At 37.1% G+C, this 26,180-nt stretch overlaps 1 protein-coding gene and 1 long non-coding RNA gene across 2 annotated transcripts in view; one reads left to right on the forward strand and one right to left on the reverse strand.

Moving 5' to 3' along the window:
- FRYL (FRY like transcription coactivator) overlaps positions 1-26,180 on the forward strand; it is a 242,644-nt gene that overhangs the window by 98,916 nt on the left and 117,548 nt on the right. The window contains exon 4 of the mRNA XM_081812875.1: positions 16,393-16,592. Within this exon, the coding sequence (XP_081669001.1) occupies positions 16,473-16,592 (120 nt within the window). The 5' untranslated portion in view covers positions 16,393-16,472. The remainder of the gene's footprint in view (positions 1-16,392; positions 16,593-26,180) is intronic.
- Positions 4,527-26,180, reverse strand: part of LOC145720199 (uncharacterized) — a 204,006-nt gene continuing 182,352 nt past the window's right edge. Inside the window, exon 4 of the long non-coding RNA XR_014143033.1 lies at positions 4,527-4,536. This is a non-coding gene — a long non-coding RNA (uncharacterized LOC145720199). The remainder of the gene's footprint in view (positions 4,537-26,180) is intronic.

A 26,180-nucleotide genomic window follows, 5' to 3' on the forward strand; every position in this document is an offset into this window, starting at 1 on the left:
TTGCAAATGGCAAGATCTCATTCCTTTTGATGGCTGCATAATATTCCATTGTATATATATGAGCTTTGGTCAAACTCTTTGGTAACCATTTCCTTCAAATATGGGACTCTGCTTTTCTCCTCAAGGGAGTGAAGTTCTCATCCAAAAACAATAATTAGGACTCAAAGAGAATCAAGTTCTGCTGACATACCTTTTAATGATGGGATCCACCTCCCTTATCGCATGTCCATGTACTTCTTGTTCTTAGACTTTACATATCTGTTTCCTGACATATAACTATTGTTCTTTCATGGATCTCCATGGTGCTTTTTACGTTATCAGACTCTTTAGATACCATATTTTGCCTCCATTACTAGATTTCTCATTTCCTCCAGCATTGCTGATGTTGGCCATTATGCATCCTTATGGCTGCAGGGGTATTTACAGTCAGAGTCCGTTCTAATTGTCCCTCTGTACCGAGTATATAATATTTTAAATGTGACACCTGACAGGTATCTGGCCTACATTAGTGGTTAAGTGCCAAATCATTGAGTTCTGGCTTGTTCCAGTGTTCCAATACTGCCATACTCTTTTAGGCTTCTTTTCTGGAATAACCATGTTTACAATTTCATCACATTAATGAGACAGAGTTTGCTAGCCTTTTGCAGGATGGAATGGGCTTTGTTCTCTTGATTATTCCTTCTCCTGATCTTTAATCCATGATGTCACAGGACACTGCCTAAGTGGAATTTCTTTCAATTTTATTTTGAGTCTACTAGTTGGTTGAAGGATGCTATTTCCCAATTTAAAAAAACTTGCTAAAATGAGTAAAGTTTTAAGGGTTTTTGAAAAAGAGAATTTAAGAGAAATCCGTTTGGGGAAGACTCTAGAAGCCAAATTCCAAAATGTCAGACCTATTTGTATTAGAAGATAATGAATTGGAAATGTGATGGCAGTTCACAGTAGAAAATCATATGGATGGTTTAGAAACAATACATATATTTACTGACACATGTGGTACAGAAAGTAGTGAAAGTATTTATAAAAATGAAGGATGAACTAATATCTATTAATATATTAACAGTGTTACATAAAAACATTTACTTTAGATGCATTAAATGGATATTTTTTGTTTAATCTTCACTGATGTTTAGAGCAGCTTTAGTCATATTTGCCAAAACTTGGAAGCAACAGAGCTGTCCTTCAGTAGGTGAGTAGATAGATAAACTGTGGTCCATCCAGACAATGGAATATTATTAAGTGCTAAAATGAAATGAGCTGTCAAGCCATGAAAAGATTTGTAGGAAACTTAAACGCATTATTACTAAGTGAAAGAAGCCAGTCTGAAAAGGCTACATACTGTAGGCTTCCAACTATAGGATGTTCTAGAAAAGGTAAAACTATGGAGACGTTAAGAAAAGTAGTTGCCAGGGGCACCTGGGTGGCTCAGTCGTTAAGCGTCTGCCTTCGGCTCAGGTCATGATCCCAGGGTCCTGGGATCGAGCCCCGCATCGGGCTCTCTGCTCGGCCAGGAGCCTGCTTCTCCCTCTCCCACTCCTCCTGCTTGTGTTCCCTCTCTAGCTGTCTCTCTCTCTCTCTGTCAAATAAATAAAATAAAATCTTTAAAAAAAAAAAAAAAAAGTAGTTGCCAGAGGTTAGGGGGAAGGTCAGATAAATATGTAGAACTCAGAGGATTCTTAGGGCAGTGAAACTACTCTGTAGTATACCATGTTGATGGATGCATTTGTTCAAACCCATAGAATATAAAACACCAAGAATGAACTGTGAGGTAAACAATGGCCTTCAGGTGATAATGACGTGTCAGTGTAGGTTCATCAACTCTAACAAATGGACCATGCTGATAGGAGATGTTGGCAATGGGGGAGGCTATGCATGCGTGGGAGCAGAAAGTATATGGGAAATCTCCATTCCTTCTGTGTTTTGCTGTGAACCTAAAACTGCTCTTTAAAAAAAAAAAAAAGTGAAGTCTTAAAAAATTGAAAAACTAAAAGCTTCACATAAGATTTTGGAGCAATATATGAATGAGTCATTCTTATTGTAGGGAGACTGTGGAAGAAAAGAAAATGATGATTCCAATAAAATGGCTTTAGTAACACCCTTGAAGGTAAGGCTAGTGGTGCATTTTTATGCAGAGTACAGAAGCATGCCTTTCCACGGTTTGATGTGCAGGGTCTAGTGTCAGTCAAATAGAAAGGAGTCACTTTGGCTGCTACGTGAAGTTGTTATTTCATCTGCTAAGAAGCAGAGATAACTGTGAAGGAAGATTTTTTTTAGGAGCCTATACAGAATATTCTTTTGTGTTCAAAACTTAACCATGCAGGCAAAAGAAGGTATTCCTTTCAGTACAATGGGGTTTGGTGACTAGACTGGTTGTAGGAACCAAGGCATGGGGAGGGATTAATGATGGTTCTCCATTCTCATCACTGAAACCTCCTTTTGAAATCACAGATAATGAGAGGCAGAGGATTGATAGGGCACCAGGATACATGGTTTGGGGCACGGTTCAGTAAGGAAAGTGAAGTGGCTGAAACCATGAGAGAAAAATCAGTTCGTCGAGATTTCTAGTTCCAACTGGGAGAACCACGTATGACTTTTTTTTTAAAAGATTTTATTTATTTATTTGACAGAGACATAGAGAGCACAGATAGGCAGAGCGGCAGGCAGAGCGAGAGGGAGAAGCAGGCTTTCCGCGGACCAGGGAGCCTGACGCGGGGCTCGATCCCAGGACTCTGGGATCATGACCTGAGCTGAAGGCAGCCGCTTAACCGACTGAGCCACTCAGGCGCCCCCCACGTATGACTTTTTAAAATTAGGTTTTTGAATTGTTTTATTGATCCTTCACTTTGCTTCCTAGAGCTTTGCCCCTGACATACATTTATTTAACGCTCTCCGAATTGCTTGATGGATGTTATTTGTGGTTATTCTATACACAGGTTTCCTTATTTATGGTGTTTTTGACATTTTTTATTGATCAGAATTAGTTTTAAGTCAAATCATTGTACAGAACCAACTATTCCACTTAAGATGAATAGTGAAAAGCAATGATTCTCAACCTTGGCTGCACCTTAGAATCGGGATGGGGAGTTGTCAAAAACATACAGATGCCTTGGGCCTCACTCCAAAGATTTTGATTGTGATTCAAGGAATTGCCAGAGAAGGCCAGCAAAGACCGGGATCGGGTCAGAAAACTTGACTTTGCTTTAATGCTGAGAGTGGATATGAAATCTTTTCCAGGAGGTGGAATTGTAATAAACAATCTGACAGAGACAAGTTTTTAGATTTGCCAATTTACTTATTTACAAGGAGAAAGATGCCAACTGGGTGTTAATGCTAGGGCTGGCCAGCTATCCTTTCCTCTCCTTGTGGGGTAGGTCATACAAAGCTAAATTGTAATCAGAAAGTTGCATGGAAAGCCTGCAGATCAAAGAAATTAATATCTGCGGTGCTCTGCTAGAGGGGCCAGAATACTCATCTTTTTGTTCAGCCTACTGGACTGTACTTAGGTGGACATTACATTTCTGTCAGCAATAGGTTAAGTGTTCAGTTTCCCTGTACCTTGCCACCAATAGAGCTAATTATTCATTTTAACATTTGCCAGTCTGATGTGTATACAATGAAAGCTTATTGCTACTTTGATTTGCATTTTCTGGGTATACAAAGTTTGAATATTTTTTTCATATATCATCTTTTTAGGTTTGTTCTTACGTGAATTGCCTAATTATATTTTTTGCCAATTTTTCTGTTGTCTTTTTCTTGTTAATTTCTAAGAGCTTTTTGAATACTTTATATTCGCTGTTATCTACATTATACTTTTTTCCAAATTTGCCCTCTCTTGTTTATGGTATTTGTTTGCCTTATAAATATTTAAAATTTTTATTTGGTTGAATGTGTTCATCTTTTTAAAATAATTTTGGGTTTTCTATCTGGGCCAACAATCTCCTCTCCCCTGGATTCTGTATGTTGACTCCTAAGTTTTTTCTTTAAAAATTTTAAAAACTTAAAAAAATTAATTTTCAACATCCTATTAATCTGGACTTTGGTTTTTGAATATAGTGTTGTTTTTTTTCAGATGAATAGTCAGCTGATACTCCAACATTATTGCTAAATTATCTTCTTCCCTCCTATTTTGCCCCTGTTGAATTCTTATTCTGGGATTTTTTAGGAGGTGGTTTAATGTTTTACATTAATCTGATTTATCTCTACTTATGTTTACTGAATTAATTACTGTTATATTATGTTCTGAAATAGTCGTTTTATATTTTGATGTAATGTTTCAAATATAGTTATAATGTGTTCTGATTAATTATGTTGTCTTCTGATTTAGAAAATATTCTTTATATATATTTATATATTTTTTAAGACTTTATGTGACAGAGAGTGAGAGAGCACAAGTAGGCAGAGCAGTAGGCAGAGGGAGAGGAAGAAGCAGGCTCTTCACTGAGCAGAGAGCCTGAATCGGGGCTCCATCCCAGGACCCTGGGATCATGACCTGAAACCAAAGGCAGACACTTAATCAACTGAATCACCCAGGCACCCCTCTTTATATTTTTTTAAATAATTTTTTTAAGCTTTTTTGGGTGATATTTACTCCTCCTTATGTATACTCGAAGATGGTTTTTATCCATTACAACTTTAAAAAATAGTATTGAAATCTTAATTGGAATTTCATAATTAACATATTAATTTTGTGAGAATTGACCCTTGTAATAACAAGTGTTCTTACCCCCAAATAGGTCTTTTCATTTGTTCAGATCTTCTTTTACGTCCTTTAAGAGGTTTTCATAGGGACGCCTGCCTGGCTTAGTTGGTAGAGCATGAGACTCTTGATCTCGAGGTTGCCAGTTCAAGCCCCTATGTTGGGTGTAGAGATTACTTTAAAAAAAAAAAAAAAGAGGTTCTCATAGTTTTCTCTCTGTAAGTCCTATGTTTTCCTTTTTAAATTTATTGTGACTAATTTTATATTTGTGAATAGATTTTTATCCATTTTCCTTTCTAGGTAATTATTGCTTTAATAAAGAAAGCTTTGTTTCTTTTTCAATATTTATAACAATGATTTAATTTTTGTGTGTTATTGCATTTACTTATCCATTAACTTCTTGAGGTTAAGTAATAAGGCAAGAGTCTGCATCTTTGTTTAGTTTCTGTTTTTAATTGAAATAGATTTGGTGTGTTGAAGCCTATAATGATGTTTGCTCTTCCTCTTTGGTAAATATTTTTGTTTTCTTTATCTCTGGCTGCTGGATGTCTGTAGAGTGCAGTTATATCTCTTTGTCTGCTAATTAGGGGTGGGCCATACAGTTAACAGTGCTTTAAAGAGTAATCGCAAGAGTGATAGAAGGGAAAGCAGTCTCAGCCCTTGGGAGCCTCTTAGTTAGCTCACAGTTAAGATATTAGGAGGAAGACCCTTTGGTCCTTGTCTTCTCCCACCATCTCAGCTTCATGGAGTATGGAGGATTCAGCCCCCTTATTAGACTGTGCTCAACTTCTTAGAAGGCAGAGAAGATGATTGTACATCCATATGCAGTCGTTGACTTCCCTCAGGCCCTGGGTCTACGTATGTTTGTGGGATGAGGTCCTGCAGGGTACTGGTGTTCCCATTTTCACTTCAGGGCTATCCTGTGCTGATCCCTAGATTCTTGTCTGGCTAGAAGAGAAAAGTCTGCCACAACAGCTTTTTTCACTGGCAGCGAATGTTTTTATGGGAGGAGGAGAGGAGAACAAAAATGAAAACAACTTTCTTGTTGCTACTGATACATACCCATGGTTGAGATATAATTCAACCCATTCATTTTCCAGAGGGAAAACAAAAGCTTAGGTTAAATAATATGACCAAGATTATAATGATACTAAGTAGCCAAGTCAAGTTTGGGGCCCTGGTCTTCTGACTCCTGGGTTCATGCACATTTTAAAAATATCACATCATTTCTAGATTTTTAGAATAGTTCATTAGCTGAGTTTCTGAAGGTTCAAAGAGTACAAGAAAAAAATAACCTCAGGGAGATTCTAGCTGAGTGAATAATGGATTATTTAGAGATAGGTCATTTTTCTTGAGCTTTATAATAAGCGATATTTCTGTAGTAGACTTCAAGTAAAAAACATTGGAAATGTGCCAAAGATGTCATAGGACTTCTATGTTTAGAAACTGTTTTCAGTAGGAATAGTTTAGACTAGGATAAATAAACATTTTAGGAACAGATGTCCAAAGAACAAGCAAAAGTCTTAATTTTTCTATCCATTGAAATTCCACCAGAAGCAAAAATGTTGGACTGAAGAGTAAGAAAAATGATGGCACTCACACAATAGAAATTTAAAGTATTTATTAATAGAATTAGTAAGAATTACATACTCTGATTTTAAAAATTAGTAACTCGAAGAGTGAATAAAAATTCAAATCCAAAAAAAGAATTATATAGATCCCTTATGAAAGAAAGTGTACATTTTTTTTTTTTTTTGGGTACCCAAAGGAAGATAAATTAATAAGGATATGCCGGGTTCTAGACAAGAAGTCTTAATTAAGATGTCAGTTTTTTTTCCAATTAATTTATGACGATAGGCATAAGCCTGGAAGTATAAGTGAAAAACAATAGCTGAGAAATTACTGACGATGATGAGTAAACAGGAGTATTTGTGCCAACAGATAATAAAACCTATTATAAAGGTAAGGTCCTGATTCAAAAACAGATTTTTTTTTTTACTTGATTATGCTTGTTTGATTATCTCGCCATGATCTTTCTACATTTTTTATTAGACTGTAGTTTCACTGTATCATTAATTTGTTAAATTTGTTATCAAGAAAGAGATGGCAGCATATCACTCCTCAAAAAGACAGGTACCCAAGCTGTAAGATTTAAAGGAGCAGTCCAGTACAAATAGGCCTAAGAGATTTTGTCAGCCTATGTTCTAGGCCTAATTCACCTCAAGTCTTTTTTCTCTTTAAAAGAATTTCTTCTCAGGGCACCTGGCTGACTCAGTCGGTTGAGCATTGGACTCTTGGTCTCAGTTCAGGTCATGATCTCAGGGTCAGGGGATTGAGCCCCCCGTGGGACTCTGCGCTCAGTGGGGAGTCTGCTTGAGATTCTCTCCGTCTCCCTCCCCCGGCTCACTTGCATGCTCTCTCTCTCTCTCAAATAAATAAATAGGTAAATAAATAAATTCTTTAAAAAAAAATTCTCTCCACTTTCTCTCTGTATATATATAACCAGGCGGGGCAAAGCATCCAAAACCAGAATCTTTTTGTTGTTGTTGTTTTTAAAGGGTTCAATTTATTTATTTATTTGAGAGAGAGCGGGAGAGTGAGCCAGGGGGAGGGGCAGAGGGGGAGAGAGAGAGAGAATCTCAAGCATACTCCCCACTGAGTGTGGAGCCCGACTTGGGACTCCATCTCAGGACCCCGAGATCATGACCTAAGCCCAAATCAAGAGTCGGGTGCTTAACTGACTGAGCCACTCAGGTGCCCCCCAAAACCAGATTCTTAATGAGAAGAATAGAAAGCACAATTTGAGTATGGATTTAGTTTATGATAGTGAATAAAATCAGTGATAGAATTTCAGTAAAGGAATCCAGAAGAATTGATTAAATAAATAATAATTGATAAGACATTGGAAAAAATGTCTTTATTGACTATCACATCAAATAAACTCCAGTTGGATGATAGATTTAAATGGGAAAAATAAAACCAAGTAAAAAGGAGTTAAAATATAGGTAAATATCAAATTGGGAAAGCTTTTTCTTTTTAGCCCACTTTATGTAAATGAATTTGAAGATGCAATCAAAATATTTGATTTGGGAAATAGTTATTCTAAGTGAATAGTATGTTAATAATCTAAACCTTTAAAGAATTTTAAAAAAAGGGATTTATCAAAATATGGTGATTCTGGAGAACATAAAGCCACTGATCTGAAAGTTCTTAGGAATTCAGGACCTGACTTCATATTTCACTCCCATGTGACAAGTGACTTTAATTAGGAATCAATTTCCTCATCATAAATGGGCTATAACTTGAAGTAGTATATTCTGGATCTAGTTCCTGCTAGGAATTTCACCAGCTGGTTGTTAAACTCCTCGTGGCTTGAAATCAGCCATGATGACTATATTTACACAATGGAAATTAGCAAATGATATAAATCAGAACCTTTTTTTAAGAGACCTTTATCAGCATATCACTTGAAATAAGTTTGTTAGAACTACAGAGAACAAACTGATGGTTACCAGAGGAGAACTGGGTGGGGGAAGGGGTGAAAAATAAAAGGGGTGATGGGGATTAAGGAGGGTACTTGTGGTGATGAACACTGAGTAATGTGTAGAACTGTTGAATCACTATATTGTATACCTGAAACTAATATAACACTGTATGTTAAACTATACTGGAAATAAAATAAAAAATAATAAAGTAAAAAACAAAATAGGTTTATTAGGGTAACATGAGATAATATGCAAAATACCTTAATAATATATTGATAATGTTTTATTTCTGTCAGAAATAAACTGTCGGGATGAGTTTCCTTCATTTATGAAGAAATTTTGAGGTTACCTCACCTTACAGCAAGCTGTGTGTGTGCACTGAAGTCATCAAATGTTGCTTTCATATTATACATCTCAGTATCCACAGCATGCATGTTATTTATCTTTCTTTATTTCCTCTTCAGATATAGTTGCTTCCAAATGTGCAGTTTTTCTCTGGATAGTTTGTTGAGAGGTTACACCAACCTAACTGACCTCACCAAAAGTTGAAATTCGCTGTCATTCCCGGATGCTGATTTTACTAGCTTTGTTTCTACTTTCAGGCTACCATGTAACCTGATTTGTGTTTTTGATATTTTTTTTAATTGACTTATAATCTGTTTCCTTTCTCTGAGCTTGATCCAAGTACGTTACTGTTTTAAGCTTTAGCTTGAGCTGGTGTTTATTTGGACTCTCCCCAGGCATCTTTGGTTCTGTCTGACAGGGATAGAATGGGCTTTTCTTTTTGAGGTTTTTTGTTTTGTTTTGTTTTTTAAAGATTTTACTTATTTATTTGAGAGAGAGAGTGAGAGAGAGCATGAGCAGGGAGGACAGAGAGAAGCAGACTTTCTGCTGAGCAGGGAGCCCGACACAGGACTTGATCCCAATACCCTGGGATAATGACCTGAGCTGAAGGGAGATGCTTAACTGACTGAGCCACCCAGGCACCCCTTCTTTTTGAGTTTAAAAAAATTTAGCAGACTTGATTTTTTAGAGCTGTTTCAGATCAACAGAAAATTTGAGCAGACAGTACAAACAAGTTCCCTTGTACCCCTTTATCCTGCCCCCATTTCCCCTATTATTAACACTTTATATTAATGTGATATAGTTGTTGTAATTGATGAACCTACTTGACACATCATAATCACCCAAAGTCCATAGTTTACATTAGGGTTCACTCTTTGTGTTGTATGTTCTATGGGTTTTGACAAATACAGTGACATGTTTCTATCATTACAGTATCATACAGAATAGTTTTGGGTCCTCAGAATCACCTGTGCTCCCCTCTTGATCTGTTTCTCCCTCTAATCCCTGGCAATCATGCATCTTTTTATTGCCTCTATACTTTTGCTTTTCCCTTAATGTCATACAGATGGAATCATATAGCATGTAGTTTTTCAGACTGGCTTCTCTCAATAATACGCATGTAGGTTTCCTCTAAGTCTTTTTTTGGCTTGATCATTCATTTTATTTTAGCACTGAGCAATATTCCATTGCCTGGATGTACCAAAGTTTATTTTTCCATTCAGCTACTGAAGGACATCTTGGGTGCTTCCAGGTCTTGGCAGTTATGAATAAAGCTGCTATAAACATCCATATACAGGTTTTTGTGTGGACATGTTTTTAACTCCTTTGGGTAAATACCAAGGAGCATGGTTGCTGGGTCGTATGGTAAGAGAATGTCTAGTTTTGTAAGACACCTCTAAACCATCTTCCAGAGTACCTGTACCATTCTGTATTTCCACCAGTGATGAATGAGAGTTCCTATTGCTCCACACCCCCCACCAACATTTGGTGTTTTCAGTGTTCTGGATTTTGGGCCATTCTAGTAGGTGTGTGATGGTATGTCGTTGTTTTAATTTGCATTTCCCTGAAGACATATGATATGGAGCATCATTTCATATTCTTATCTGTCATCTGTATGCCTTCTTTGTTGAGGGGTCTGTTCAGTTTTGGCCCCCCCCTTTTAATTGGGTTATTTTCTTGTTGACTTTTAAGAATTCTTTGTATATTTTGGATAGCAGTCGTTTATCAGATATGTATTCTGCAAAGATTTTTCTCCCAGTCTGTGCCTTGTCTTTCATTCTCTTCACAGTGTCATTTGTAGAGCTGAAGTTATTAATTTTAATAAAGCTCAATTTATAAATTTTTCTTTCATGGCTCCCATTGGGTGTTATATCTAAAAAGCCATTGCCAAACCCAAAAATACCTAGCTTTTCTTCTATCTTCTGGAATTTTATAGTTTTGTATTTTACATAAAATCAATCTATGATCCATTTAGAGTTAATTTTTGTGAAAGGTGTCCATTCTGTGTCTGGATGATGATTCTTCCTCCTCCTCTTCTTTTTCTTCTGCCTGTGGATGCCCAGTTAGTTAGTCCAGCACCATTTGTGGAAAAGTCTCCTTTTCCCATTGAGTGCCTTGGCTTCTTTGTCAGAGATCAGTTGACTTTATTTGTGTGGGTCTATTCCTGGGCTCTCTGTTCTGTTTCACTGATCTGTTTGTTTTTTCACCAATACCACGCTGTCTCTTTACTGAAACTTTAAAGTGAGCCTTGAAGTTGGGTAGTGTAGGTCCTCCAGTTTTGTTCTTCTCTTTCAGTATTGTGTTGGCTATTCTGGGTCATTTGCCTCTCCATATAAACTTTAGAATCAGTTTGTTGATATCCACAGAAGAACTTGCTGGGATAGGCTTGCTTTTTAAACTAAGAATTTTGGTTTTGCTTTTTTAATTCAGAAATATTTTTTACATTTGTTTTTGTTCCAAGGCCATTTACCTCATACTTTTTTTTCTTGGGTGGTCATCAAAATTTTTATTGTTAGCTAGTGTAATTAATAATAATTATAGTGATTTTTTAAGATTTTATTTATTTATTTGACAGAGAGAGACACAGCGAGAGAGGGAACACTAGCAGGGGGAGTGGGAGGGGGAGGAGAAGCAGGCTTCCCACTGAGCAGGGAGCCCAATGTGGGGCTCAATCCCAGGACCCTGGGACCATGACCTGAGCCAAAGGCAGGCGCTTAATGACTGAGCCACCCAGGCGCCCCAAATTATAATGATTTTTTAGAAAAGACTTAGAGAGAGAGAGAGTTGGGGGAGGGGCAGAAAGAGAGAATCGAGGTGGGGCTCCATCTCATAACTCATGAGATCATGACCTGAGCCAAAACCAAGAGTCGGACCCTTAACAGACAGAGCCACCCAGGTGCCTCACAGTGTAAGTAATAATTATAATAGTAAGCAGTTGTATGGAACTTTGTTATATTTCTGCATTTCTATATATAAACATATGTGTGTAATATGCATGTACATATATAAGGTTGTGACTATGAAGTAGGAATTTTTATCCCTAAGGACCTATTCTCGGGGGTAACTGTGGGCATTTTTCACAGACTCCACTGGGATCTTTTTATTTTATTATTTTTTTAATTTTTATTTTTTTAAAGATTTTATTTATTTATTTGACAGAGAGAGACACAGCGAGAGAGGGAACACAAGCAGGGGGAGTGGGAGAGGGAGAAGCAGGCTTCCCGCCAAGCAGGGAGCCCCGACGTGGGACTCGATCCCAGGACCCTAGGATCATGACCTGAGCCGAAGGCAGACGCTTAACGACTGAGCCACCCAGGCGCCCCTCCACTGGGATCTTTTTAAACCTCATCTACCTGCCCCTACACATCCCTATCTGAAATATCCCAGTTGTTGAGAATCACTCTGTATTTTGAGAGTTGTTACTATTCAGAGTGTTGTGCATAAGAACATAGTAGAAGCAGAAAAAAAAGGGGGCTGAGAATCATTGCTATAAAGTAATAAAACAGACGCCTGGGTGGCTCAGTCGGTTAAGCGTCTGCCTTCAGCTCAGGTCATAATCCTAGGGTCCTGGGATCAAGTCCCACATTGGGCTCCTTGCTCAGCGGGGAGCGTGCTTCTCCCTCTGCCTGCCCTTCCCCCTGTTTGAGCTCTCTCTCTCTCTGACAAATAAATAAATAAAATCTTAAAAAAAAAAAAAAGGGTCCTGGGATCAAGTCCCACATTGGGCTCCTTGCTCAGCGGGGAGCGTGCTTCTCCCTCTGCCTGCCCTTCCCCCTGTTTGAGCTCTCTCTCTCTGACAAATAAATAAATAAAATCTTAAAAAAAAAAAAAAGTAACAACCAAACATGTCTCACTTTAGGGGTTATGTCTCTTCTCACTTGTCTCCTCTCTTTGACTGAATTTAAATTCATTTTATAATGGTATAGGTGTCTTAAGAGCATGAAAAATAATTGTTTCAGTAAATATGCTAAGTACAGTACTATATAGAATAAGCTGTCCAAAAATGCCATATTTATTTTTTATTTGCACTTTATCTAAAAGAAAGAACAGGTATGCTAGCTTATATTCCCATATTTTAATTACTCAGATCTTAGTTTATTCTTATTAGCAGTTAGAGCTTAGTGGATTTATATTCCAAGGATGTTTGATATGACATTGGGTTTTTAAATTTGTAATTCAATGCCTGAATTGTGTTCTTCAGAATTATGCTCTAACAGTTACGTCTTCGTTCTCTCATAAGCTTACATAAAGTTTTCAAAATTTTATAATAACATGTAGGGAAATATTACTATTTCACATTATAAAATATTTAACTTAAGTGGTCAGATGTCAAGTTAATCTAGTTATGTGGAAACTAGTCTTTTCACCTTGCTTAGAGTGATCACCCTTGTTTCTTAACTATTAGCAGAATATGAGAAAAATTCACACATCTTTACCAAATACTTTACCAAAGTATTTATAGTGAAATACAAAATTGGAGGGGGGGAACCACTTTGAAAAATGTTATCTAATTTTGGCTTGTTTAAAAAACATTAGTGTCGGGGCGCCTGGGTGGCTCAGTTGGTTGGGCGACTGCCTTCGGCTCAGGTCATGATCCTGGAGTCCCGGGATTGAGTCCCGCATCGGGCTCCCTGCTCAGCGGGGAGTCTGCTTCTCCCTCTGACCCTCCCCCGCTCTCATGTGCTCTCTCCCTCTCATTCTCTCTCTCAAATAAATAAATAAAATCTTAAAAAAAATAAAATAAAATAAAAAAATAAAAAACATTAGTGAAGTTAAATATTGTAACTCATTCATGTCATTTGTCTAGTTTTCAGTTTGGGGGTGAGGGTCTTTTTCTGACTTCATTAGAGCTTTGTGGATGGAGGTTAATTGATTAACTCTGTTCTATGCTGCAGATATTCTTCTGCCTTTTAATTCTATTTTGGTTTTATGTACTTACTGTCTTATGACCTTTTTGCACTTAACTCTATATGTTGAACATTTCCCATGCCATTCAGTATTTTTTGATGCTATCATTTCAACGGTCTATAGAGCATTCTGTTTATTAGATTATAAAGACAATTTATTTTGCCAGTCCTTAACATCAACATTAGATTGTTTTGTGACCAGAAATTTCAATCAGTAGATATGTTCTCTGTTACTTTTTGGCATTAATAGAGTCAACAAGCGTTCGTGAAATACTAAGAAATACAACTGAGATAAATTAATTTGTTTGATGTAAAAACATTCGTTTTTCATAAAAATTGGATTTTCTCAAACTTGAGATATTTTTATTTTGGAAGATAGTGCAGATATTTGGAAGGGAAATCTTTATTTAGAAGATAAGTGCAGGTTGTCCTACAACTTTTGGCTTTATTGGCAAATTTCTTAAAATATGCTATTTTGATACCTAGGAATATTTGTTTATGCTTAATTTATACTATTTAGGAAGTACAAGACAGTAAAGGCAAATTATTTGAGAGGTCATTTTAACTAAAGTTTTTTTCTTTTTTGGAGAAACTGTTCAAAAAAAAACATGATTTAAAAAAGGCTATACCTCATCAAAGGCTAGAAGTACCAGATCTATTATAGGGCTTCTTCTTTGGTTACATTTATTGTGAAGTTAAAGCCAAAAAAACTTTGTAACTGTTACAATCTTATGAATCTTACTTTGAGGCTTACAAATCTTAGTTAAAAGAAAAGATATATTTTATAACTATGACCTTAAGTCAAAGTCTTGAAAATGTTTTATCCTCATTTTTATGTCTAAAATGTAAATTAACCTTCTGGAAACTGAGTAGTTTTTGTTGTCGTTGTTTTACTATTTTATGATTCCCTAAGGTTATCCAACATAATATGGGTATAAAATAGAGTTCTCTTAATGATCCAAAATGATTTCTTTTAAGATCTCCATTTTTTACAGTAAGAGTTGTTAACAGATTCTTTTATAATACACAATGTTGGATCCTGAAACAGAGTAAACAAACAGGTCATTGTTTAAAATAAATAGTGTGTACTATGTTCAAAGGACTGTGAATTTTTGTTTTGAATTGTTCTTATTATATAATTTTAGTTCTAGAATACAATACATAATATATTTTAATTTGATGTGATACAAAGATATTTACTTTTAGGTGCAATATTAACAATTTGGAATATTCTTTAGATTATTTTTAAATATATAAACATGTGTGACTAATTTTTAATCTTAGTTTTGGAGGAAAAATACTCTGTTTTGTGGAAAAACAAAGATTATGACTAGGGCATGGAGGGAATCCAAATATTTGGAAATTCTTTCAAAAATGTTTTTTTCTTAATTTGCAATTATTTTTTCTGAAGTAAAATATTTGTATTTTGCATTACTTCCTAGAATTTTATTTTGGAGTTATCACAGGTCACTTTTATTTATCTTGGCACACTATGTTTGGTAGAGTAGGGTTCTTTTTTTTTTTTTTTTTTTTGACAGAACAGTTTATGAGTTTGGAGACTAGGTATTTAGAATAAATTTGTTCTATAGTTATGTACACACATACAGAAATCCGGCATTCGATTGTGTTCTGCTTCCGTTTTCATGGAAGGGTTTGCTTTGGGGACAGCTTATGAAAGGGCATGACCTGGAGATCAGGTTGGGGTAGAGAAATACAAACTTGCAGGTTTTCAGTGAATACTCTAGGCCACAGGGATGACATAAGCTGAAGTTCAGGAATGGAATGGTCTGTATTACGCAGCCGGCTGACAGAGCGGAGTGATAAGCCAGTCAGTCAAGAGGACAAAACCTGTGAAGATAAAGAGCCTGTAGCAGTCAGTGTGTGCTCTTTTTGTGCCCCAGCTGGTGCAATGTATTATTTGCCAGGCCCTGGGACACCCCTAGCTGAGTAAATGGTGCCACTCTCCTTTGAACAATTGCAGTAAAAATCCTACAAGTCATTGCTAGTTCCTTTCCTTCACCTTGATGCCAAATTCACTAACACATGACAAATGTCAAGTCCTTTCCTTCTCTCCTGTGCCATTCCATCCTCTTACCCTGAGCTAGGATCATCTCACCTGGACCTGTGTAGTGGCTTTCCTGAGTCTACCTTTGTCTCCTTCCAGTCCATTCTCCAGAGGAGCTGGAGAGATCTTTTAAGAGAAGCCAGATCTTATCCCTCTCCAAGTGAATACTTTCCACCGAATTTTAATTTCATTTAGAATAAAGTCTGATTTTCCTACAAAGTTCTAAATCCCTGGCTAATGATTTTGACCTCATCTGAAATTGCCTGTCACCCCTGCTTCCTCCCTTGAGCTCCAGCCACACTGGTCTTCTTTTTATGTATCAGATATGCTCACTCAATTTAGCGCTTTCTGTTCCTAGTGCTTTGCCTTGCTGCCTCTTTTTCATCCTCCAGATGAGTTCAAACATAGCTTCTTCAGTGAGGCCTTTTCCTAATCATGCTTTCCAAAACAGTATCTTTCAGTGCCCTAACCAATCCTGTTTCCTTTATTCCCATCTGTTTTATTTCCTTCACTGCACATCACTTTGTTTAGAATTCATAGTCATTCATTCAGTATGTATTTATTATATACCCAGCATATGCCAGGCATTGTTCTAGGCACTTGGAATTCATGAATTCATTGATGAACAAAAAAGACAAAAGAGAACCCCTCTTTTTAGGAAATTCACATTAGTAGGGTTGAGAGAAGAACAATACATAATAAATAACACATAACTAAATTACAGTTGGGCAATTTGTTAGAATGTAGCAAGTGTAATAAAAAAATAGAATATGATAGTACAGATTGGGAGATCTGGATGGGGTTTAGGGGCTGGATTCATATTAAATAGGGTTGTTATGGTGGGTCTCATTATTGTGTTGATAATTAGAGTTCTTTTGTTTCTTTTCTTTTTAGCTTCAGCACCAGTCAGCAAAGTGAATAAGTACTGTGCTTCCTCCAACTTTCATTCCACTTTGGGAAAAAAGAATATCATCATGTCAAGCATTACAATTGACCCAGATGTCAAGCCTGGTGAATATGTCATCAAGAGCCTCTTTGCAGAATTTGCTGTTCAAGCCGAAAAGAAAATTGAAGTTGTAATGGCTGAACCCTTGGTGAGTAGAGTTGACCTATAAATCTGAAATATTTTCTTAACTTTTCTATTAACCATTATAAACAAAATTTCTGAAGGAAATAATGTACTTGAAAAAAAATTAAAGGAAGCCAATCTGAAAAGGCTACATACTGTATAATCCCAACTGTAGGACATTATTAAAAAGGCAAAACTATGGAGACAGTAAAATGACTGTCAGGGGCTGGGAATGGAGGGATGGATAGGCAGAAGAAAGAGGATTTTTAGGGCAGTGAACTTACTCTGATACTGCAGTGGTGGACATATGTCATCATACGTTTGCCCATACCCACAGAATGTACAACACCAAGAGTCGACTGTAGTGTAAATTACAGAACTTGGATGATTAGGAAGTGTCATTGTAGTTTCGTCAGTAGTAACAAATGTACCACTCTGATGGGGAGGCTAGGTAAGTGTGGGATGGGGTATATGGGAAATCAGTACCTTCCACTCAGTTTTGCTGTGAACCTAAAACTGCTCTAAAAAAAATAAAGTCTTAAAAATTAAGAGATAAGGGACGCCTGGGTGGCTCAGGCGGTTAAGCATCTGCCTTCGGCTCAGGTCATGGTCCTGGGGTCCTGGGATCGAGTCCCATGTCGGGCTCCTTGCTCAGTGGGGAGTCTGCTTCTCCCTCTGCCTCTCCCCCTGCATGTGCTCTCTCTGTCTCTCTCTCTCAAATGAATAAATAAAAAATCTTTAAAAAAAAATTAAGAGATAAGTTAGTAAAGTTGTGATCTAGAAAGCTGTAATGACTTTAGAATCCACCTTAATAAGTTACTGCAGGTCACCAAAGAACAAAAATGATTTCACCAAAGGGGATCGTTGAAACAGATAAAACATAAGAGAAAATAAAGGAAAATCTAGAATATTCTGCAAGTTGATGATATGGCAGTTGCCAAACTTACAATAAAACAGTAAACTTATTTTTAGACGTATAGTGCATGAGGCATACTTAAGTGGTCTGAGAAGCTCCATGTGATTAGAGCTTATGGTAAAGAGGAAGGAAGAGAAAGACTGAAAACAAATGTTTGAGTCAGATTCTGAGGGGTTATTGAAGGTTGTTGTGATAGATAATACAGTGATTAGACATTAGCAGGGAGAAGAGATTAAAGGCAGAGACTAGAGGCGCGCCTGGCTGGCTCAGTGGGTACAGCATATGACTCTTGATCTCTGCGTTGTGAGTTTGAGCCCCACGTTGGTTGTAGAGATTACTTAAAAATAAAATCTTTAAAGGCAGAGACTACTGTTTAGCTGTTGTATATAATTCAGGCTGGAATGAAAAGAGTCTTGAATTAGGGCATTAACAGTGGAAGTGGTTGGAGAAGAAAGATAACAGAATTAGTAGAACTCAACAAATAGGAGTAGGTGTTTTGAGGGAAAGTGAAGGTTAAAAGTTCTTTGAAGTGTTAGAAGAGATGACATTAGATTAAAGAACATGAGAATATGATTGGGGTAGGAAAGGAGAATAAGATAATTTTTCTTGTGTGAATGGTAAGCTTGAGATACTGGTAATGTAAACCATGTGGAATTATTTTATTGGTAGCTGGGAATTCTTTGTCAGTGACCAGAAGTGATGACCAGAAATAGAGATTTTGGCATCGTCTATGAGAGGGTGATAAAGCCAAAAGAGCAGATGATGATCAAGAGAGAGTGTAGAATAGCATTATTATTGTCAAATGATACAGAGGGGAAGAGTACAAGGAACACTGGGAAAAGTTGCTGGACTTGGGAATTAAACAGCCTCAGAACAGTTTTAGTAGGGTGATACAACTTTAGGAAATAACTTTGGGAGTTTGAAGGGGCTGGATATGTGATGTATCAAGATCACAGTGTCAGCTAAAAGCAGGATGATCACAATGAAGATGGTGGTGGAGGATTTAACAGCTGAAATTTATTTATTCCTTATGCAGCTGGGTTAGGGATAGGTTTTCACCAGTGATTTGAGACCCCAAGGGTTTGCTACTTGCCTGAAGCTCAAAGCCACTGAGTGGCAGAACGAGGAGTTAGGCACAGTAATGGCGTCAGAGCCTGTATGCTGACTCACTTCGCTGTACTTCCTACTGAGGAAGGAAAGGGGGAAAGGAAGAGAAGGGAGAATAGGTGATGACCTAAGAAAGGTGAGAAGTTGAAGGAGGTATTGTTCTGTGTTCTTAAGTCTTACTTCACTAAGAAAATTAACATTGCTAAGATTGCCAAGGTATGTGAGTGGGTCTGCGCATGCCTGTGAGTGAGTTTCTTGTCGTTAAGTAGAGAAGAAACTACTGTTTGTGTATGTGAGGTCCAATAAATAATAATATGTAAGAGATCATTAGCCAAAATGTATGTTCTAAAACTGTGCAGCTCACTGTATTCAATTTAAATCATTCCACAGTTGCTTTATATGTAACAAATTAATGATTTTGTTTTTATCAGTGAGTATATATTTACAGCATGTATATAAAGTTCCACCTTAGAAATAAGGATTACAAGAACTCATAGATATGACTTAATGATTATGAGGTTTGATTATAAATGTGCTTAATCTATAAAATGTTGTTTTCTTCATCAGTGGTCTGTGAATTACTTGGTAGTGTGCTGCAGTAGCCTGCTTAACCACCGTACAATAAGAAAGGGAACAGGGGCGCCTGGGTGGCTCATCAGTTGAGCCTCTGCCTACTGCTCAGGTCATGATCCCAGGATCCTGGGATCGAGCCCCGCATCGGGCTCCCTGCTCCGTGGGAAGCCTGCTTCTCCTTCTGCCTGCCACTCCCTCTGCTTGTTCTCTCTCTCTCTCTCTCTCTCTCTCTGACAAATAAATAAATAAAATCTTTAAAAAAAATAAGGGAACCACTTTAAAAAAATATACATTAAAAAAGTTATGGAACATGGTGACTAGTTGATAATACTGTATTATAAACTTGAAATTTGCTGAGAGTAGAACTTAAATGTTCTCACCAAAAAAAAAGGTAAATATGGACATGTTAATTAGCTCAATGTGTACATATATCAAATCATCACATTGTACACTTTAAATATATTACACTTGCATTTGTCAATTATATCTCAGTAAACCTGAAAAAAGAAAAATGTTTATGAAAAATTTCAAGTTTATATAAAAGTACAGATTATAGTGTAATGAACCCTCCAGGACCCATTGCCTTGCTTCAACAACTTTCTCTCTCTCTCTCTCTCTTTTTTTTAAAGATTTTATTTATTTTTTTAAAGACTTTATTTGAGAGAGAGAGAGAGAGAGAGAGAGAGAGAGAGCACAAGCGGGGGGAGGGGCAGAGGGAGAAGCAGGCTCCCCACTGAGCAGCGAGTACCTTGAGGGGCTCAATTCCAGGACCCTGAGATCGTGACCTGAGCCGAAGGCAGATGCTTAATGACTGAGCCACCTAGGCACCCCTAAAGATTTTGTTTTTTAAGTAATCTCTATTCCCAACGTGGGGCTCAAACTCACAACCCTGAGATCAAGAGTTGCACCCTCTACCGACTGCGCCAGCCAGACACCGCTGGCTTCAGCAACTTTCAACTCGCACAGCACATTTAAAAAAACACTTCACCTATTTTATAAAATACTTATTTTTTATTGTATAAAATATTTAATCAATAGCAACACGTGGTATGGTCCTGTCAACTCTCAAATATTATGTTAAAGGAATTTTAATTTTGAAATACAAAGTTCTTGAGAGTAAAAGCATTAAAAGAAAATATGGGTGAAATTACCTTGTTTGACTGAGCTTATAAAATGGTGATTTTATGTCTTCCTCCTTTCTTTTTCTTCCAATGCCATTGTCACTGTCCTAGCTCAGGGTCAGCTTCACTCATATTAGATCATTGCAATAACCAGTAAATAAGTGGTTTATCACCTTTCCATTTGCCTTGCTCTCAGACTTTGCTTCATCTACAACAAGTATTATTACCTTTTTCCTTTAAAAATCTTGTTGACTTTTTGTTGCTATGGAATAAATTCAAGTTCTGGGTGGGTCATTCTAGCCTCTTCAGAGTCTTATTACAGTTTGTATAATGTCTCATGATTCTCCTATCCTGTCTCTCCTATGACACTTAATGTATCCTCTATATATTCTTTTGTCCTGGTGTGTTTGTTCTTATTTATCTCTTAATCCAAAATACTCTTAACTCTTCTGTATTTTAAGCCTCTACTCATCCTTCCAAACTTCCCACGTGTTCCTTCTCACATAGTGATCCTCTTCAAGCTATACGAATCTTTGTTTTATCATAATAATTTTTCATACTCCTAGATTCTGACATTGTCATGTTAATGGCTTACATGTTTATCTCCTCTGATGGGAGCTACGTGATACCAGGAGCCAGGTCTCCTCTGCCTTTTTATAGCACCGCCTGTGGTGGTAGATGCCTAGTAGAAGGTGCGTAGTAAAGATTTGTATTTTAAGTTGACTTTAGCCTGAAAGAACATCGCTGTGGTGTGTACCCTTTGTTCTTCTAACAAGACATAATGTCATTGTTCCAGCCAGAGCTTTTAATAGTTCTTTCATAATAGTCTGATGCTGACTACATTTTATTCTGTAACTTAGTAGCTAATTTCAGAGACATCTGCTGTGTAATCTGAGATTATAAAATTTGGTAAATAGTGGTGAGGTTTCCACCAGAAAATCGATGTTTTTACCCCACCATTGTACTTAGAAGAAGCACTCCCTGCTTACTCTTCCTGACATACCAGGAAACCCCCCAGTGTAATGGACTGTAGCAACCAAGGACAAAGTCGGTTAAGCATCCGATTCATGCTTTCGCCCAGGTCATGATTTCAGGGTCCTGGGATCGAGCCCCGCGTGAGGCTCTGGGCTCAGTGTGGAGTCTGCTTTGTCCCTCTCGCTCTGCTCCTCCCCCTGCTCCCCCCGCCTCTGGAATGAATTTAAAAAATTTTTTTAAATTGTAAAAAAGATTAGATAATGATACGTTTAATCTAATACTGTGACAGTGTTTATATGATAGCTTCAAATTTATTTATTGTGATTTCATTTACTGTGAAATTTATTCAGTCTATTTTTTTAGTAATAAATAACCATCCAAGATGAATCTCTTGAGTTCTTGAATGAAACTCTTGCAGGGTTACTTCAAAGAAACTAGCATCCATGGATTGTTACATAAAAGGAGACTAGCATGTCTCATGATCAGTCGTACAGTAAGTTACATAAAAATGTAGAAGCACAAATGTGAATGGATTTTGCTAAAAGAATTAATCTACCATGAAAATGAGAGAACTGGCCTTCTCATTCTCATATTAGAAGTTATAATAAAATAAGGAGACCAAAAGATTCGAACATTAGCGGAGCTTGATTTTTAGCCACAACTTCATTTTCATTTTAGGGGGAAGATTGGGGAAGGAAGGGCAATCATTAATTGAAATTGCAGCTTGCAAACTACATTCCAATACCTTAGGTCTCTTTCTTCCTGAAAGGAGGTGGATCAATCCTTGGTAATGATCCGGGCACATTCTAGCTTATCTGTTAATCTTTTAGATTGCCAGTGACTAGAAAAGAAGGTAAGAAAAAGGCTTTAACCAATCAGCTGCTCATTTAGACTTCATTTGGTTTAGGCCCAGCATTTTTACAACTCTGAAATATCCACTATTTTTTTTTAGAATATTGAATACATATATGTAATTTGTTTTAAAATTTTTTCTCCCCATATGATCTGTTTCTTCTGAAAGTTTTGACTTCTCCTTACATGTATGTCCGTTGTAACTTGTTCTATTTTACAACCAAGGCACTATAAACAGATTGGAAACCTGGGTGGATAGGCCTTTTTGACTGTGGTCTTCAGTGTGTAATCTCTGAATGAATCATCAATGTCAGATCTACTCTGGGGTTTGTCAGAGTCCCTAGAGAAGGTCCTTCCAGTACCCCAAATGACAGGGTTTAGCTGATGTTCTGGGGGTCTCGAGGCAGAAGATAACTGGGTTTTTTGGTATTTGGTATATAAATGTTTACTTGAGCTCCGTGTCTTCAGTGTGTTACCTCGTCTTCGACTATAGCATCCACCAGTCAGCATTTCTGTTTTGCCCTTTCCTGAGAAGGACAGCCATTCTGTGGGTAAGGTGGATGGAGGATGGTCAACCTGCTAGGCAGACAGAGCTGGTGAAGGGAAGGAAAGGGAGGGGGTTTCAGTTTTTCTTAATTCTTCAACCAGCCCTCTTGTTTTTAACTTCACCTTTACCTAAACTTTCAGAGTACTGTAGTTCTCCAAATCCTCAGGAATTGCAAAGTATTGACTAGATTATCTTTCCTTCACCCTGTATGGCAGGCTCACCCACTTTCCTCCTGTTGTGACCCAAATGTCATCTTTTCAGTGGTCCTTCTGTTTAAAATCTCACCCCCCATCTCAGCCTCCTATCCTGAAGTCTGTCTAATAGAATAGATATTTTGGTTGTTTTCTCATTAGACTTTTTAGCCTCATGAGGACGGGGATTGTTTTCCATTTTGCTCATGGTTGTGTCTCCAGAGCCTAGAACTGTGCCTGGCATACTGTACACTCAGTAAATAATTTAGGTGAATGAGTGAGTGGCTGCGTGGAGAATAGACATCTGCCTTTTCCCCTTGCCTACTTAGGACTCACTCTTGTTGGGTGAAATGTGTTGGTTGGGCTTTTCCATCAGCTCTTTACTGTCTCTCCCATTCTCTCTAACCTTTTTGGTTTTAAGTCTTCTAAAAATTCTTTTACTCTTGTCTTGGTCGGGTTTTAGGAGAGAATGGAGGCTGTGTGTGTGTTCAGCCTACTCTTTAATTGCAAATTATTGAGATATTTCCATATCATTGTTATGCTACCAAAATCTTTTCAATAAACACTCTTGCTTTCCGTGGAGGCTATATGTTGCTCTTGGTACTCTATACATATACTAGTTAAAGAATCAAATTAGAACATAAAGGATTGGGAGCCTTAGAATCATTTTTAGTTTTTTCTTTTTTTTTTTTTTTAAGATTTATTTATTTATTTATTTGAGGGGGGGCATAGGGAGAGGGAGAGAAAGAATCCCAAGAAGACTCCCCGCTGAGTGTGGAGCCCAATGCAGGCCTCGATCTCATGACCCCGAGATCATGCATGAGCTGAGCTGGAATCAAGAGTTGGAGGCTCAACCGACTGAGCCACCCAGGTGCCCCTCATTGTTAGTTTTTTTATATTATTATGAAATAATGACATTATAAAAAGTAGAAATAGTTCTAAATTTTATATAACAAAAGTAAGGACTCTTCCATTCTATATCAAGATAAACACTGTCCATCTCTGTAGCACCTGCCACCTTTTTTTAAAATTTTTTATTTTTTTTTTAAAAGCACAAATGGGAGGTTTTGTGTGTATTTATTTCTGTACCTAGATATTTTTTTATTTTTATTTTTTATTTTTTAAAGATTTTATTTATTTATTTGAGAGAGAGAGAATGAGAGACAGAGAGCAGGAGAGGGAGGAGGCTCAGAGGGAGAAGCAGACTCCCTGCTGAGCAGGGAGCCCGATGTGGGACTCGATCCCGGGACTCCAGGATCATGACCTGAGCCGAAGGCAGTCGCTTAACCAACTGAGCCACCCAGGTGCCCCTGTACCTAGATATTTTTAACAATGTAAATTGGAGATTATTCTATATTAGCCTGTATAAATTTGCCTCATTCTTTTTAATAGTTCAATATTATTTTAATAAAAGAATATAACAATGTTTTTTACTAGTCTATTGATAGTCGGTTTGGGAGTTACCTTAATTTGGGGCTACTGTGCAAAAAATACGGTAAACATTCTTGCACAAAGTCTTTGCATACATGCATGAATATAGAGAATAATTTCTATTCTTTTTAGTTGTTATAATGGGTTGCATATGCATAAACATTTTTAAATGGTGTATCTTTTCAAAATGTCATATTGCAAGACACCACAACTGCTTGAGCAATGATGAGAATGTCCTCAATCACCCTATAATTAAATTGAGAGTTTAGTACAGAGTTCTTGATTAGTAATTTCTGTTTAGTGCAGTACACTTATTTTATGTTTTTGTACTTGCGGTAACTTGAGTATCCTTTTGCATTAAAAAATCATTTCTGAGTTCTTATTATGGAAAAAATAGTCTTCCTCCATTTCCTGGTTTAGGGAAAGCTCAGGGAGGATGTCAAATCTTTAGAAATCTTTGAGGAAGCATGAGTTTGTTGAGAAATAAAATATGTTAATATAAAACAACATTGTAAGTGTTTCTGAAAAGCTCTCTAATTCTGCTTGGCCATTACTCTAGTGTATAAACATGCTGTGTGAGTAATAAACCACTTAGATCAGCAGTCCTCAAAATATCACTGAAGACCTTTAGACTTACAGTATAAAAGGGGATGGAATGAGGGGTGCCTGGGTCGCTCGGATGGTTAAACGACTGCCTTCGGCTCAGGTCATGATCCCAGGGTCCTAGGATCGAGCCCCACATCCGGCTCCTGGCTCAGCGGGGAGCCTGCTTCTCCCTCTCCCTCTGCCTCTCCCCCTGCTCATGCTCTCTCTCTGTATCTCTGTATCTTGAATAAATAAATAAAATCTTTAAAAAAAAAATTAAAAACAATAAAAGGGGATGAAACGAGTGCAAAGAAGTCACTTATTGTCTCCCCAAACTTATCTGAAATAAATAGTTCACATTAGGATAGTAAAGGCCCTTTAACTCACTATTTTTCAAACTTTTAGATACTTTTAGAAACAGTGTTCTATGGAACTGCTATAGGACTTTGTGTTTTACTGAAATTTTAGAGGTAATTGGGCATATGTGTTGTTGTGCAGAATCGTCATGTTGGATGTAAATGATGTGTAGCTTGGTTTTTGAAATACAGAACTTGTTCTGCAAGATAATCACCCAAGTGTGAAGGCCCAAGTGCCAAGGACACACCAAAAACCTATTCCTATTAAGAAAGTAAAGTGCCCCAGAATTCAGTTAGATCCCATTTATTTTTTTTAAATTTTATTTATTATGTTAGTCACAGATCCCATTTAAATTAGTTAGAACATGTTTCATTGGTAGCTAGATTGGGAATTTTTACATTTCAGTGGCAAATATAATTGTGGATGTGTTTTCATCAACATTAGCCATGAATGACAGAAGGTGATAGGACTCTACCAGATAAAGAAACTTCAAAATATACATATTTCTAAATTCTCACTTCTTTTATAGAAGGATGATGTTCATTTTTCTTTGATACACATTTAATATGTATTTAAAATTCAATAAAAAAGCATAACAGAGATTTAGAAAATCATCCTAAAAATGTCAACCAAACAGCCATCATATATTTGAACATAATCCTAGCCATCTCCTATATTCAGGAAGTAAGTTAGGTAAGTATATGTGGGGTAGCCAGCAAGGCAAGTAGGTAGGAAGATGCACAAAGGGGATCACACTGTATATGCTATTTTATTTTATTTTTTATTTTTTTATTTTGTTTTATTTTTTAAAGATTTATTTATTTATTTGAGAGAGAGAGTACATGAGAGGGGGGAAGGTTAGAGGGAGAAGCAGGCTCCTCGCTGAGCAGGGAGCCCAATGCAGGACCTGATCCAGGGACTCCAGGATCATGACCTGAGCCGAAGGCAGTCGCTTAAC

The sequence above is a fragment of the Leptonychotes weddellii genome, chromosome 2 (genome assembly GCF_054177405.1).
Source record: "Leptonychotes weddellii isolate Sample4059 chromosome 2, ASM5417740v2, whole genome shotgun sequence".
NCBI lineage: Eukaryota > Metazoa > Chordata > Mammalia > Carnivora > Phocidae > Leptonychotes > Leptonychotes weddellii.